This window comes from Coloeus monedula (assembly GCF_965178545.1).
Source record: "Coloeus monedula genome assembly, chromosome: 20".
NCBI lineage: Eukaryota > Metazoa > Chordata > Aves > Passeriformes > Corvidae > Coloeus > Coloeus monedula.
Window position 1 is genome coordinate 4,755,171 of NC_138800.1, and position 16,426 is coordinate 4,771,596.

General features: G+C 42.6%; 1 protein-coding gene across 4 annotated transcripts in view; it reads left to right on the top strand.

Moving 5' to 3' along the window:
• Positions 1-16,426, top strand: part of CUX1 (cut like homeobox 1) — a 270,436-nt gene that overhangs the window by 110,935 nt on the left and 143,075 nt on the right. For all 4 annotated transcript variants that reach the window (XM_082294439.1, XM_082294436.1, XM_082294437.1 and 1 more), the window contains exon 4: positions 9,516-9,594. In XM_082294439.1, coding sequence (XP_082150565.1) covers positions 9,516-9,594 — 79 coding nt within the window. The remainder of the gene's footprint in view (positions 1-9,515; positions 9,595-16,426) is intronic.

A 16,426-nucleotide genomic window follows, 5' to 3' on the forward strand; every position in this document is an offset into this window, starting at 1 on the left:
TCATCAGACAGATATTTTAAGGCTGGGAAAGGATTTCCTGAGGTCATTAGCATTCTTTTCATGTGGCATAAGAGCACTGTCCAACAGTAATGCAGTAATCCCTCATTTGGAGAACCCTCTAAGGCACAGACTCCAAAACAACATGCTGGACTTGATGTCTGTGAAAGCCATTTCTCATATTCTTCTCCCAGAGCAAGTACTTTTAAGGGTATTGCCATTCTGATGAGACCACTCTGGCTCCCCACTTAGCTGAATTGCTCTTTAAACTATTAATTTGGTCAGTCGAGTAATTTAATAGTTTTCCATATGCAGACAACAGAAGCTGAAAATCAGCTTGATGTGCTGGAACTACTAATCATGTCTTTGAAGGAGTACTCTAATAACGTGTGTGCCTAAACCACTTCAGACCTACGTTCCTTCTGCATTTTGAAGGACTGTTCCTGAGCTGATACTCACATTTTTTTATTTTACCCCCTTTAATTTCCGTATGTTAAATTTCCAAACCTAATTAATACAATTTCTTTCCTGTACATTCACTCCATGATGGCTCAATTAGAGCAGCAGTAGAACTGTGGTTCAATATTCAGGCCAACTTCATAATTGAAAACACGTTTTCTTCTCAAAAGCTGCAGCTGGTTTGGTTCTGCTCATGCAGAAAAGGATATAACCTTGCATAACATAGGAAATGAACGGTTGAGAGAGAAGCCAAATTCAATTTCAGTCAGATATTTTGAGGATAAGTCCATGATCTATGGAAGCAAGGGAATGAAAAGTGTGTGTATGTGGAAAGCAGCGTGTTCAGCACTCTATTAATCACGGCCAGCCTGGGTGCTGTTGTGTGCCTTGCGTTAGCACTGATGCTCGTAGGGAGGCTGGAGAGCAGCCAAGCACTCCAGAAGTTAACCTCTTAAAGACCCTGAGCTGCTTTCTGTTGAATAAATGTAATTTTGTGGTCAGAAATAAATGCTTGTGATGTAGCAGGAGCTTTGAAAACAACAGCGTGTCAAAGCTATTACAAATTGCTCTGTGTTGGGGAAGTCAACAGCATACATCAAAATCCAGCGCTCATGTTTGGGCCCAGAGCCTCCCTGCTTTTCAGTGGAAGTCCCATCAAAACCCTTTATTCACCAGAAGTGAATATTTTTGGCAGTTAATTATCTTTTAAAGTCCACTCTGCATCTCAGTTCTGTTCCCCAAAGCAGGGAGAGGTCATGACCTGCTCTTGGGGTAACCACAGCTCCACAGCACTTTCATTTCTTTGTTTACAGAAGTGTGTAAATGATTATTTATTTATTTTTGGCTGGCTTGATTGCAGTTTAAACAACATCTTTCCTGAGGAAGGTGATTTAAATATACTCCAGCATCTCACGGGCGGATGAGCTCTCCCTGCTGAGCACGAGGGGTGGCTGCTGCAGGGCCGAAAGCATCCCCAAGAGGAGACACTGAACTGCAGGGGAGGGACAGAACTGCAGAGACTCTCAAATACAGTCAGAGCCTCTCCTATTATATCCCTTTTTCCTTCCTGGGACAGCTCTCAACTATGGGGATAACAGGCAAAGTCCCAAAGCTGACACATCCCACCAGGAGCAGCGACAGGCGCTGTGCACCGTCCCCAAAGCTCTTGCAGGTTCCTCTCCAACTTGCAGGCAAGTTGTACCAAGACAGCAGAGACTACCAGGGTAACTTTGGGGAGAATCAGCCCAAATCCTCTTATTTTTACATAATTGACAAAGTGCTGAAATTCCTGTTGGCAGCTGGTGGGCTGTCTGTACCGAGGCGCGCTGTGCCGCTGCCACGCGCTCAGGGGGAATGGGAACAGTGGTGGGAAATTCAGTTTATTCAGGATTCCGACAGGCAGCACTGGTGCAGCTCGCAGGGTCAGGAGTGTCTTCTCATCCTCAGGGGAAAAAAAAGAGAGCTTGAAGTGTGCTGAAAGGAATGGGGATGGGAGGGCTGGGCCGGGCGAGGTATTCTGCCGAGTGTCGTTAGAATCCAGTCCCTGTTTCTCCAAATACAGAATTCTCTCTGTATTTATTACAGAATTATGTCTGCATTTATTACAGAATTACCTCTATTTACTATGAGGCTCTACAGAAGCTGGTGCCTGGTCTTGCTTTGTCAGAAAAGAGAAGCAAGAGGGTGAGCTCAGTATAAAACACCAGGGAAAGGTTGCGTCTTGGTATTTACGTGCAGGTGGATTTTGCACAAAGGTGGTTAATGAGCTCCTTCTAGCACACATTCCTCTGACCTAATTTTTTTTGAAATACCTAAACAAAAGTTTGGATCATCCATGAGGGAGAGGAGCGATTGTGGGTTCCAGGTCACTGCTCAGAGGCAGCAGGGGAGGTGCACAGGCAGGTCAGAGCACCCACTCACCTTACACGTAGCCCCTGCTGCTGGGAAGCTGGAGGTGATGTGGGGTAGCACAGGCTGCTCTGCCCTGGCTGTCTCCCCTTCCTCCCTGCCCTATTTTCCACACCAAGCATGGCTGGGCTGGCCGTGGCTGGAGATGTTCTCCATCCTTGTGCTCTTACCAAACCTCAAGGATCAGAACTGGCAAGCTCTGACATCTCCCTGTTTGGTAACAGGAAAAATGATTCGCTGATCTATTCACTAGAAAGATGTTCCTTCAGTTTTGGGGAAAGGATGTGTTCCCTCTTTAGAGGTCAGCTCTTTGGTTTACCTTTTTTTTTTCCATTTTGCCTTCTTGAATTTCCATTAAGAAAATTCATGACTGGCCTGTGCTGACTTGAGGAGAGAGGCTGGGATGCAAAGTGTAGAATTACAAGGGTAAATAATTATTCATTGTGCAGCCGAATTGGGGCACCCCATGTTTGGTTTCAAACAAGGTTTTTACACCCCTTAAATGACACAATTTGACTAATCACTAGCACTCGGACGTACTAATTTGAGTAAAACTTTGCAAATCAACCCTAATTCCATAGCATTCCTCCTGCCTGTCTATGGATCCAGGCATCCCTGGGGTCAGCCTTGCTGGAGTTAGTGGTTTGTGACACCAGAAAACACTGTGAGGGTTTAAGTAATGTGTCAGAGGGGCTGGAATGTTGGCATTAGCTTGGTTTTCAGGAGTATCCTTTATCTGTCATGGACAGCTATCAGCTTCCATGAGCAAAGTCCTTATTTCCAGGACCAGTCCTTTGGCTTGTTTTACTTGAGCATGGAAAACACCAAAGCCTCCAGTAAAGCTGTAATGTGTCATAATATGTGTGCATAATACAAACTAATGTAGACACTAACAAAGTTAATCCACTTTCATACTGTAAAGATTGATCGATAAAAGGGAGTTTTGGAAACATTTGGCACTCCGAGCCTCCTTTTGCCATCCCTTCCTTGTCACTCTGGTTTCATACCGTTCCCAATCCGTGCAGGTGAGGGACCAATGCTGCAGGGTGCCCTTGTCCCAGCCCTGGGTCCCCACCTCCTCCCTCGTGCTGAGCCCAGCAAGTGCACAGGATGAGTCAGTTCAGTTTGCCAGCACAATGGAAAATAAATTCTTCCTCTCCTTCCTTAGTTTTTCACCGAGCCACTGAGCTGAATCATGCTATGGCAGAGGCAGGAGGAGGGAGAGCAGGGCTGCTCTCTGCCTGCCCCGTGGATGGGTTGGGAGCTGGGTGAGAGCAGGAAACCTGCTCTGAAATGCAGATAGAGGTGGGGAGGGAGGCAGGTGGGTTATCCAAGGCTCCAGGAGAGGTGCAGCAGGGACAGCACATCCACTGATCCGAAGGCAGGGTGGCAGACAGGATTTAATCAAAGCTGTGGCCCTGCTGTCAATTTCTGCAGGCACATGTTGGGCTGGGCTGTTTTACTGGGACGGAAGATCAAAGATTGGAAAAGCAGCAAGAAGCTGTCCTGTGAGAATATTCCTCAGGGGATGCCAGCGTTGTTTGTCTGGGAAAATCAGGATTTATCTGGGCATGAAAGGAAGAGGAGGTTTTAAGGGTTCAAGGTTGCAGCTGTTTTGTAGTGGAGGGAACAGAATTGAAAAGTTGAGGGGTTCGAGTCCTTCCTAAAGCTCTCTGCTTAACTTGAGGTTAAACCAACACGTTGGTGAGGCAGGCATGCTCTCCCCACGCTCTTTCCTGGTGCTGTACCTATGTCCCAACCCAAGCAGCTTTGTCAAACAGATTGGTATTGGATCCACTGTGAAGTCCTTAATTCCGTTAAAGAATTTATAGCCCAGCTAAAGTCCACACCATATGCCATAAGCAACTGCACAGAAATAATTTCTTTTTAATTTTGCTTCAAAAGTGTTTTAATTGCAACAAAGCTAAAAATAAGATTTTTTTTACTTTTTCTTTTGTCGGCAAAATAAATTAACAGGGATGGCGAACTATATATTTTTATTAATTTGTAAATTACAGTGTTATTTTTTATTAATTTATTTACTAATGTAGATATCTCTTGGTATTAAGAAAGGGAAGTCAAACCAACTTTATTGTAAAGGCTTCAAAGCAAGACTGATGTATTAATAATCCTGCTACAGCCACCATTTGATTTGAAAGCTGTTATCCAAGAATACATCATGGTTTAAAAGAGTGGTGCTTTAATGAGTTGTTCTCATGCTTTTCTCTTCGTTTCATATGGTTCTTCCAGTTCTTACTGGTGTTTTGGTAACTTGAAGTAATTGAAGACAAATGGAAAAACTTCGTGATGCAAAACAATACGACAGAAGATGTGTAAGGGAAGAGGGATGGGTGTCTCCTTAAGGCATCCATTTATTAAAAATCAGAACAGAAAAATAACTTCTCTTTTAAATAATTTCTTTTTACTTGATAAATTAGTTCCAGATTGTGTGCAAGACAGTAAAAGACATGTTAAGGTGGTTAATGAGAGTGAGAATTGGAGAACTGTGAGGATAAATGGAAGGGCTGGGACTGCAAAGTTCACATTTAGCACAGTTGTGTGAACACCCGTGTTTGGTACTGAGAGCAAATCACCAATGCTTTGGTAATGCACTGGGAACCCCTCACAAAGGAGCTGTCTTTGGGATGCTGAGTCCAGCATCCCAATCATCCAGCTCTGCTGAATGATCCGAGTGGATCCAAGACGAGCAGCACTTGTGCTGGTCTCGTGCTCTGAAATGTGTTAATGTGCTGATACCCATCAGTTCAGAGAATTTCAGTGTCAGTGCAGGATGTGCTGGCATCTGGCAGTCCAGCTTCCTTGCAGAGAGCTTCATCATCCAGTTCCCTCTTTAAATTCAGGAACAGAGTTGTACGTCCTTCAGTCTGACTGCAGTCCATGAGGTGATACCACGTTCATACAGCCCAGAGCATCCCAGCCCTGCAGACCTGTGCTCAGGAGATTGGGGGGCAGTAAACATCAGACTTGAATTAATGCTGAAATCTCCTACTGCATAAAAAGTGACAGATTCCAAACTAAAGCCACAGGCTTTGCTTTTATCTTTCTGAACTTGGCTGGACATAGCTGAAAGAGGCAACACTCGGATAAAACTGCGTTCAGCACGTTCCTTGGCGTAGGTGCCAGATTTATGGTGCTTACGTAAATGTGGAGATAAATGCATGGATTTCATTGATGATATTTTGATTTTAGCCAGGTGCAGTGGGTATTAGACTGGGAAAAGTGCTCCTGAGCCAGGCTGTCCACGCTTTTGGGGGAGCAAGCCAGCTATGTCGGGCAACAAGCAGTGGAGAGTGGGATCAGACCACGGAGATCTTCACAGGCGGGTTGGAGGCGAACGATTCTGAGGGGAAGGGGAGACATTCAGCCTCTGGGGTGACCTTGGTACCCCAAGCAACAACTCAGGAGAGCACTTGACCTGGAAAAACAAGGTGGATACAGGGAGGACTGGTCTCAGTCTCAGAGTGGTCTCAGACTGGTCTCAGCCCCGTGTCTGGCCGCGGCTCCTCCGCGTAGCTCCGGCGATGTTTCGGGGATGAAGAGTGAGATGAAGGCTGTGCTGAGCAGGGAGGATTCCTGGTGTCTCAGTTCTGTTATCTCACTGCAGCGCCAGTGGTATTATCAAGACAAATAGGATGCCAAAACTTAAAAGTGAACATATGTTTATGGGGGTGGTGGGGAATACAGAGGTCACTGTTGTTTCCTTCTGCTCAGAGAAGACATAATGGGGCCTGGTTTAGATAAATTAAGATTTGGAGCTAAGCTCGTGTCAAGACAACGCGAGTGTAATTATAAGTTGACTTCTTCCAGGGTCCCTGAAGTTTTTAGAGTCAAATAAAAATGTTCAGCAGGAGTTTTATAATGTAGTTCAGCTGTTTAATGTGAGCTGATTGCGGTGCAGCCTTGTTGGCTCCTGAACCAATTTTACTTTGATTTGAAAAATTTTCAGTGAACTTCCAAATGTTTCCGTGTCATTTCAGTGCTCTGTTTCCTCTCTCTGGACTTCATTTATATTTTGCTATTTTTGATGTCTTTTTCCTCCCATATTTCCTTATTTCCTTATGCACCTGGGTGCTGGCATGCTTAATTATTTTTTTATTCCAGTTAAAGTTGTCGTAGTGCTTTCTCTAAATTTTGTTTTAAGATATAAAATAGTTGCAGTGCTCGTTTTTAAAGTTGTCATAGTGCTTCTTCTAAATTTTATTTTAAGATATAAAATACTTGCAGTGCTCATTTTTAGTAGAACTTTAAACCAGACAGGTTGATTTATTTTTTTTAACAACTAAAACATAAAACCATATTTCTGCCTGGTGGGATTGTTTGGAATTCTGGTTCTGAATTTGGGGCCAAAAAAAGGTGTAAAATACCTGTGATTTACAAACTGCTTCCTTTGTAAAGTCTCTGATCTCCGTGGAAGATGTTGTTTCAAATCTGGTTTATATTTCCATCACTCTATAATTGGTAAGGAGCAAATAAACCATACCTTTTATAATACTTAGAGAGAATAAAAGTACAAATGCTCTTTATTAAAATGTGGAAAAACTGTAATAGGAAAACAAATCCATCCTGTTATTTCCCAGAAATGGAAGCATTTTAAATGCTTTGCTTTTCATAAAAGGGGCAAATGAATTTTTCAAAATACAGTACAGAATCAGAGCTGTAATGCTAATTGTATTTAATAATAGTAATTTAAATTTGGCTGCTCTCTGCCAAGCAGCAGCGAGAGAAAATTGTATGTGGGAACGTTGAAGTCCAGAAGTGTAACATATGGTGTGGTTTGGCCTTCAGAGAGTCTCTGTGCACCCATGAAACAGCTCAACTGCACAAGTGTCCCTGGTGGTGCCCCTTCCTTCTCACCCCATCCCCGAGCGGTGCCTGACACTCCCCAGCATGGATTTACATGTCCCGGGGCCTCCCTGCCTTTGGCACTTCATTCCACAGGCTCATTTCAAGTACTCCTCGTGTGAAAATGTTCTCTCTGAATTGCTTCTGTTCTCGTTCCCTAATGAGCATCAGTCCATCTGTGATTGTGCTTGAATTCAAATTATTAAGTGGGTTGTTCACAACCATCAATCCCTTGCTCTGCAGCACGTCGGATGCCCTGGGAGATTCCAGTGCCTTTCTGTGGTCTTTCTCGGTAAACTCTGAAAGACCAGCATGGCCAGCTCTTCTTGAGAGTTCATATCTGCTCTCCACATCCTCCATCATTTCAACATCTAATGCTCATTTATCACTTTTCCAATACTCTTTGATAAGTTGCAAATAGGTCGGGTTTCTGTTACACCACACCTCCACCCATCTCCATAAATTAATCCAGATCCTGGGGGGATGTAAGTGAAATCGGAGCTTGGTTTATTGCTTTAAATACAACCTTGTATTCTGTTGCCAGAACTCGTCTCTTCCCAGCCTCCTGCCGTATCTCCCAAGATTTCCTTGCTGCTGCTGCCAAATGCTGTGTGGACGCTGCCCGTGTCCTTATTTCCCTCCTTGACCCCTCCTCCCTTCCAAGTCTTTTCTTGGCTTTTACCTTGTGCATTGTGCTTCTGTGTGATTTCTGCAATTGTCCTTGTCCTTTGGTTTTCTGGCCTTAATCCTGCCCCTAATGATCCCTACAAATCACTTACCAGCCACGAGGCTGATCCCCACCAGCCCCGCACTGTCCCGCACTGCTCTCCAACACCAACTCCCTACATCATTTCATCATCCACGTTGTAGGATCGCCCCCCTCTGCCTTCCCAAATCTTCCCCTTCTCTTCACAGAGGGATTTCAGTACAAAGTAAACACAAGTGGCACCAGGGCTGACCCCGCAGAACGCTCCTGCTTTATCTCCCCTCCTCCCTGCGCGCTTCCTCTCCCTGGCACCCCGAGCCCTGGCAAAGCCCTGGCTTGGTCACACGCTTTCCAGTGCTGCAAATCCCCCTCCCGCAGAATAAAATATCAGATACTTTCCTGAAATACAGATACAGTAAACTCTGGCCATTGTTTCTGCCTTATCTACCGAATCAATAATGTAGAGAAAGAATTCAAGGACGTTTTTCAGACAGGGCCTTCCTTTTTTTAGGCCATGGTGACGTCTGCACCTTTAAATGGTTCCATAATATTCACTGCCTTTCAAATACACAGAAGAATTGATATCAGGCCTTTGTATCCACAGTTCTTCAGATCCTTCCTTGCCTTTTATTAAAATATGGGAACGATAATCTCCATGCCTTTGGCTTCCTGATTTGGGTAAGCTGCCACAGAGCTGTGTCAGGCTTTCCTGTTTCCCTTTCTGTCCCTCTGCTTTGGAGTATTAATTCACTGGATCTAGCTCTGAGTCAGTTTGGTTGTTTATTGTCGATATTTAATAATAGTAAATTCTCTGGTTTCTAGTACAATAGGAAAATACATGTTTACTAAAAAAAGTTGCTGTGGAATAAGTATTTTATTCTCAGAGCCGTTAAGCTCCCTGTCCTTGTAAAATGCAGTTTTAGATGAAAATACAGACATAGGGGAAAATAATAAAATTACAAAAATGCATTCTTAGATGAGTATTGTGTGTTACAGAACACAAGGAGAAGCCGGTCAGAGGAGCTCAGGAGTGCAGACTGTGCCGAGCTGTATTAGAAAACTTCTTTGCATGTAGAAGATTCACAGTTATTTAGTGTAAAGTATCACAGGGTGCTCAACAAGTTCATCTCTTCATCCCCTCACAGGCTTATTAGAAATAGCAGAAAAATCTATTTACCACAATAAAGGCAGAGTGGGACATCAGAAGTGGCCACGGTTCCGTTTGCTGTGTTAGATCTCAATAAGTGGTAAAGGAAAACAGTTGCTGAGGAGAGAGTCTGCCTGACAAATACCAGGGTTTTTATAAAGATTTAAAGTAAAGAATCACAACAGGCAGGAGTGTTCATGAAAATATTGATGCTTGTTACTGTGCTGAAAAATGGACTTTAAATTATATTCCGTACAAATGTAGCAGGAACAATCTTTTAAGACTGCTTCTAGAGGAGCTGTACACAGGAGACTTGGGTTCCCTTTTAAGGTACTTATTAGTTTTACATGAAATCTATTAATTTATATTTATAGCTCTGAGTGTGAGTTGTATTGGAACAGGTCTTAAAGCCTCTTTTCTCATCTCCACTTTTAGATTGACGCATTGGGCAAACGAAGCAAAGAAGCAGAGGCAGCCTTCTTGAATGTTTATAAGAGATTAATTGATGTTCCAGGTAAGCAAATTATTCCCTTATTCTGAGAAACTAATGGCTCATGTTTGTGTGAATGCTACTGGGCATTTTTCCTACCTTTAATAAGGTAAATACAAGCAGTGGTTTTGTTCTGGAACTGATACACTCCTGTATTGTTTCTAATGGAGAGAACCTTAACTGTGGCACATTTCATGACCTCTCATTCCATTTACATGTTAATGTTTGTATGAATCAATTTCTATTATGATGATACTGTGTGATCTATTTTGTTTGTTAGAGGGTACAGACAATTTTAACAAAAAAAGGTGCATCTCGAAGCTTCACCAAGAAACAGCAAAATTTGTACTTTTAAAGGATAGAGAAAACTTTCCATGCCTTCCAAAAAAAACAAAAGAAAAAGCCTTACTGAAAAGTTAATCATTACCAAATTTCAGTTCTGTGCACTGTAAGTGTGATAATAAATTTTATTCAAAGGCCTTTATTGTATGTGTTTTCAACTTCCCTTTTGTTTGGCATCCAAACTTACTTTGTTTGGCATTTGGTTTAAGTTCATTTCTTTTTACATTTTGGGAGTTGGTTTTTTTTGTTTTCCCCAGTGCTAAATAAATAACTGCCTGAACAGATTTTTCTTTTTGCAACTGTACCCACAGCTGAGAGGGAGTGAGGAGCCCAAGTCTGCACTGCCACATCTTGGCCTGACTGAGCTGTTGGCATATGACTTTGTGTGTGTCATTTTATATTTTATAAAGCATTAACATTATATGTATTATTCAAAATACCTCAAGAGGAGTTTTGAGGTGTAATTAATACTTTTAAATACTTTTAAAGCCTCATAGCAAAGTGCATCCTGGTCTTTAATGGTTTTTACCTTTTAAGGAGCCTTTTTAATGCACACTTCAAATGAAAATTAATTTTTTTTAATGTTTTAGTTTAATGATTAACTGGTGGAAAGATCAGTGTTTTCAGATGCTCAATCTGAGCTAACACATGTAATTTTTTATGCTTTCCCATTTGTAGTTGAGCAGTGCCCAGTGTCCAGTCCCTCTGTAGGGATGCAGGGACTCACCACGCTCTTCCTGGGCCACAAGTGCCTCAGAAATGTTGTTTTTATCTTAGTCAGCTGTGGTCTGTGAGTTTTCCTTCACTTATTTCCTGCTCAGAGTCTCAGTAATGTTCCACTGGACACAGAACAGCTCCTTTTGCCCACCAGCCCATGCCATGAGAGGAGCAGATAACTCGGTGAGCGTCCTGACTGTCACAGGCAGTTTGCCTGGCACGAGCAGTGTGGGCATGGGATGGGCACCCACAGCTCTGGCTTGGAAAGAAACCCCTCCATGAAAACATTCCCAACACATCTGCAGCCTGGGAGCCCAGCAGTGAGTGCTGGGGAGAGGCACTGCCGCCCCTCCATCTCCGTACTAACACACGGTGCAGTTTCCTGCCATAATTTGGGAGCTGAGTAGGTTTGATTTGGAACGGTCTGGCTTTTTTCACGACTGAGAAGTGGTGTCAAACAAGAGCTGTGTGGGATCCTTCGTGTGCTCTTGTGCAGAGGCTTCTTTCTGAAGCCTGGCACGATCACAGGTGCTGGGATCTGAGCAGCAGATCAGACCAAAGCCTGGAGAAGAAGGTAGGATTTACATCCCACCTGTGCTGTTGAAATGGTGAGGGACTTCGTCAGGACTTCGTTGTAGGAGAAAGAATTTTCTCTTTTCTTCCATTTGCAGGAGCAAAATTTACAGCCCTGCTCCCACACCCCACAGCCTCTCTCTTGCCCCGCCATCCCCTGCGTGTGCCTTATGTCACCTGTCACAGAAATATTTCTCTGATATTCTTAATACACACAAAAACTTCAGCCTGGCTGAGTTGGGAGTGCAATGGAGTCTGTGGGATGAGAGATGTCTCCAGGTTTTAGGCCCATGTTCTTACCTGGAGGTCTGAGGTAAAAGCAATTTCCATGTTCTCCAGGGGAAGTTCAGCCAGTCTCCTGTAGCTGTGTGCAGGCGTAACAAATACTCACAGTTCACAACACACGCTGCAAGGAGAAGGAAAGCAGCCATGAGGAATGTATGGGACTGGCCTTTGTCACTCTGCTTCATTGTGTTGCTCTTTTTTATTTTCCTCTCATCCTGTGTAGTCTGCTACGCTGGGCAGTATCCATGGCTGGGCAATATCCATGAAGGGTTGGGTGGGTATCCATGGAGAACTTTCCTTTATAAACAGCCATCAGTATTCATTTATCATATGTGTTGCTTTGCCTCCATGTGGCTTTACATATCTTTTGACCTGTTCATTTGGTATTTCAAATATTTAGGTACACTTTTAGCTCCCCAATCCTGCTGTGTTTTCTTTTTGGTGTGAGAAGGGAGCGCTGATGCTTGGGGGAAGCTATGACTGGAATGCTGCAGAGTGGTTATTTAGCATTAAGCATCGCTGTTACATGACAAGGGTGCAATTTTATCAGACTTTCAATATCCTTTATAGGACCATATAATAATTGCAGCTGAAGTCTAATTCCCAGCAGCCAATTTTATGGTTCTTGAGGAAAGCGTGTATTTCTCTCCTCAGTAATAATGTGCGCACTTTATATAATTAAAAAGGGCTTCTATTTTAATTTTACTATAAAATGATCTGTATTGAAACTCCAGCTACAGTGCTTTATGGATTCAGCAAAGTTTAATGGTTTTCTTTCCTGACTTGACCAGAGTTTTCAGTCAGGCTCACCAGTAAGGAATTTGTGGGAAGGGTGGTATTTTACTTGTAAATTTTCCTATGTACATCAGGGGCTTTCTCTTTAAAAGATAAAACAGACCTTTTATATATCTCTCTCCAGCTTTATGATGCTGTTAAAGTAGCATTATCATTGCTTTGTGCTGCAAAATTTATCCTTCCTAAAGGAAAGTACACGTCAAGGAAAATATTTTGGTTTATGTACGTTTATACAGCTGTAATTCTCAGTCAGATCATTCTGTCTTGCTTGAGACTGAGCATTTTTAATTTCGTTCTGTCTTGCTTGAGACTGAACATTTTTAATTAATGGAATTAATTTTCTCATTTAATTGCCTTATTTTCAGTATGCAGTACAGAGCTAGGGAAAAGCGAATGCTGCCACATGAATTGCACTAATCAACAAGGTTGTCACAACTTACCTTTAAAAATAATGTGAATATATTTATTTTGAAGTAAAGGGAGGTTGGGTCTGTGTTTTGAGGAAGCCTTCTTCCATCTGTTCAGGATTCCTTTGTCTTCAGTTGTATAAAATAAGTGTGTTATGTTAGCACCCTTGGCTTTTAGGGTCTTAATCTTGCAAGCACTTAAAGTGAAATTGGAGCCTTGTGGGTTTGGAGGAGCGGTGTTGCCTTGCAGAAACAGTATATTCTTTTTTTAAATTATTATTAATTTTTTTCTTTTTTTTCCCTAAATCTTTAAAGGAAAAATGCTAAATACTTTTATTTCAAAAAGGAATGGTGTTAACTACTTTATTTTTTTAAAACAAAACTTCACTGTAATTTTCAAGTAAAAGTTAAAACGTGGAGACCGAGCGAATGCCAGGTGTCAGTGTCTGGATAAAGTGGTTAAATAGGGTTTTCTTTCTGCTGGGTGGATCACTGCAGTTACAGCCCAGTGCCACGGTGGATTTGCTCAGTGTTTTGTCTCAGTATTGCTCCTGTGTAGGCAAAGAAGAAACAATTCTGTCTTTAAACACAAACTCTGCTCTCTGGATGTGGCACAATTAAACCCAGTTGAGTTCAGTCCATAGAACAGGAAAAAAAACACGGAGTTTTTTCAGCATATACACATTTGAGAGTGAGGGAAGGGTAACTATTTGCTCTTGGTTTGGAGGGGCTGTGCCACCTTCTAGGGCTGAGCCAGAAATGGGTTTTGTTTCTCCTTAATGGGCATTTTCTCATCAGGAAACGGCTCTTGGGGTGTAAAAGGGGATGTGTGTGTGGTTTTATTGGAGACTCTTCCTGGGCCTCTGCTGTGATCAGATTTGGTGCTATATAATGTGTGTGATGTGGTTTTTAACTCAGAGGACCTGCTATCGAAGGGAAGTGTAACAAGAAACAGAGAAACTAAAAATAAGATTTTTTTTTTAATGTGCCCTGTCAAAACAATCAAAAACAATAACAGTGAAAGATGGCTGAAGTGGAAATTTTATCTTTCCCTTACTCCTTGCCATCATAAATTGCACACCCAGCCATGGGGGCTGTGTCTCACAAAGGGGTTTGAAGGAGAAGTAGGCTCATTCCAAAGGAGTTTTCCACACACCTATCACTACATGTAGTATTTTAGTTTCCATCCAACCCCCGTTCAGCCTTGCACATTCCAACTGCCCTGCATAGGACGTTCTTTTTTCAAGGAATGCTTTAGCTGAACAAACACAAAGTACTTTCCAAATAAATGATCAGTAAAGCACTAAATAAGTGTGTGGGAATTACTTCTAGAGGCAGAAATGAAAATTATTTGCAGTGCTTGCAGGTATCAGCCATTGCCTTTTGATTATTTACAACTCACAGCCCCTTCCAGACTTTCACTTCTGCTTGGGCTAAGAGAAAATTCCATTTAAAGTGTATTTGATCAATGTCCTGAGGTTAAAGGTGATAGAAGAGAAAAACCGGTTTGATTTTGGGTTTGGTTGGAGTTTTTTTTTCCCCAGAAAAATTATCTGCTGCTTATGTTGGGTGTGATAAATGTGTATGAAGTTGTTGTGTTTATGTACGTCCTATGATGTGTTTGGATTTTTTGGGGAAGTGTAATGTTAAGCAGAAAGGTTAATGCCAGCCCTGGTAGGAAAGTCTGTATATAATACACACTTTTACAGACCCAGATGACTCATGATGTGCTTAAATTTCAACCTAGGCACCCCCAGGCTTTTCTGCCTGTAGGGAGACCTGGATGAATGTGAGTTTAGGGGAAAATAAAGAGAGGTGAAGGAAAAGAGGTTCACTCCGAGGGACTGTGCTTAAGCACATCCCAAAGTAGAACACTAAAAAGAGTTTGAAAAAGTTAATTACTTAGAGTGCTCTTGTCTGAGATAATGGTTAATTGGTTGGCAAAACTGTCTAAAGAGCAAGATCAGGTCATAGTAAACCCTGAGTTTGTGGTACATCAAGGCTGATGAGCACAGACCGTTTTTGAGAAATGTTTGCTATCATTGCAGTGTGAAAAATTTTAGGCAGTTCCTCATTTGTTAATAATACATGTCAAAACTGTCACCCCTTTCCCAATAAAATATATTGGAATAAAACAGAGGACAGACCCATAAAATGAACAAGTTTATGTTTTTGCCGCCCCAGACTGTACAAGGGAAATGAATATTCATAACGTGCCTTTTCTCAGCCTTAGAGGGAAAGCAAAACAATATTACAGTGAGTACTCTCAGAGGGAAAGGATGCAAAATGAACTTGCTCACGGACACAGAAGTGGCACAGACACTCCTCAAACACAGCAGTCAGGTGTCTTTCTAAACACACTTGAAAATCTGATAAAATTAAGCAGAAAATTGAGCATAGTTAATACTTGAAAGAGTGAAAAGCCATAAACCCCTGTGGCTGCAGGCAGTGATTTAGCTGGTGAGTGGATCCCATCTGAAGCCAAAATCCTTGATGCTTCACCTACGTGTTTAGAACAGGTAAAAAGAGGAGTTGCACAAACAGGAAATTCTGGAAACAAAGTCTGTACTGTAAAAAATTACAGACTGTAGAAATTTAGTGATTCTCCCCAAACTGTTCTGCAGATCTGCAAGGAGTGCCCCAGTGGGGGTGAGAGGCACAGTTTAAGGTCCCAACTGCAGACGGGAGATTCGAGCAGAGTCCTCAGAGGGGCAGAGCTGCCACCGTTTCATTTTCCAGAATATCCTGGATGCTGCTCCAGCCTTGGTAGTCCAGTGCTGAGGAATGTACAAGTAGCTCACAATCACTTCAGCCTCCTTCCCTGTGGGGCTGGAATTCTGAGCCACAGCACAACGTGCAGTTTGGGATGTGTGCTGGGTGAGTGCACGCTGGTAGGGCAGCACTGTTAGTGTTACACAGCTATTTTCAGATGGAGCACAAAGTCCTGGCTAGTTCCCATCTTTAGAACTCGTTCACTTTATCCTTCTGTTTTGAAACCCATGTCAAAATAACTGAAAATAGTTCTGTTACCTGAATACGTGGCTTGAAGTTGGGCTTGTCTGATCACATACTTTTTTCTCTAGTTTTTCTCGTTGAATTAATAATTGGCTAAATTCCTTTGTAAAAGCCGGAATAAATATTCAGAGGAAGAAATATCCCTAAAGCATACACTTTAAAAAATTTATTGTGTAGTTGTCAAGCCCTATTTTACTTGGTAGGCTGGAGGCACGGAAGGAAGAGGAGAGGTGCAGATAAGGGGAAGGATGCAGTGAATAGGAGCAGGAAGAATGTGCGGTAGAAGGAGATATCCCAGCAGATATCCCTGCGGGAAGGGGTTGTGTTCACCTGCAGGGTGTCACCGCAGCCCTCCGGAAGCTGTTGCTGCAGGGAGTGGAGCTAGAGCAGCCCCAGGGCCAGTGATGGGAGCAAAAGGCAGAACGTGGTGGGGAGGGGGAATATTGGACTTTCTCAGTTGCAGGAATGTGAACTGGAATTAGAATAAACCCCAGCTTTCAGAGGGTTTAGTGCTAAGTCTGTTCAGAAGCTTTTAGGAGAAGGAAGGGATGAATGTAGCAGAAATGCTTTCAAACATAGTGGAAGGCTCTTTTTTCTTTTATAATCTCAAAGTGGGAGAAATGAAACTTGGAGTACAAGTGTTTTTTCTGTAAGTGTCCTTCGCACTGAGCTCGCTGTGTAAGCAGAAATTCCAGTGTCGTGGGCCATTACTAGAACATTAA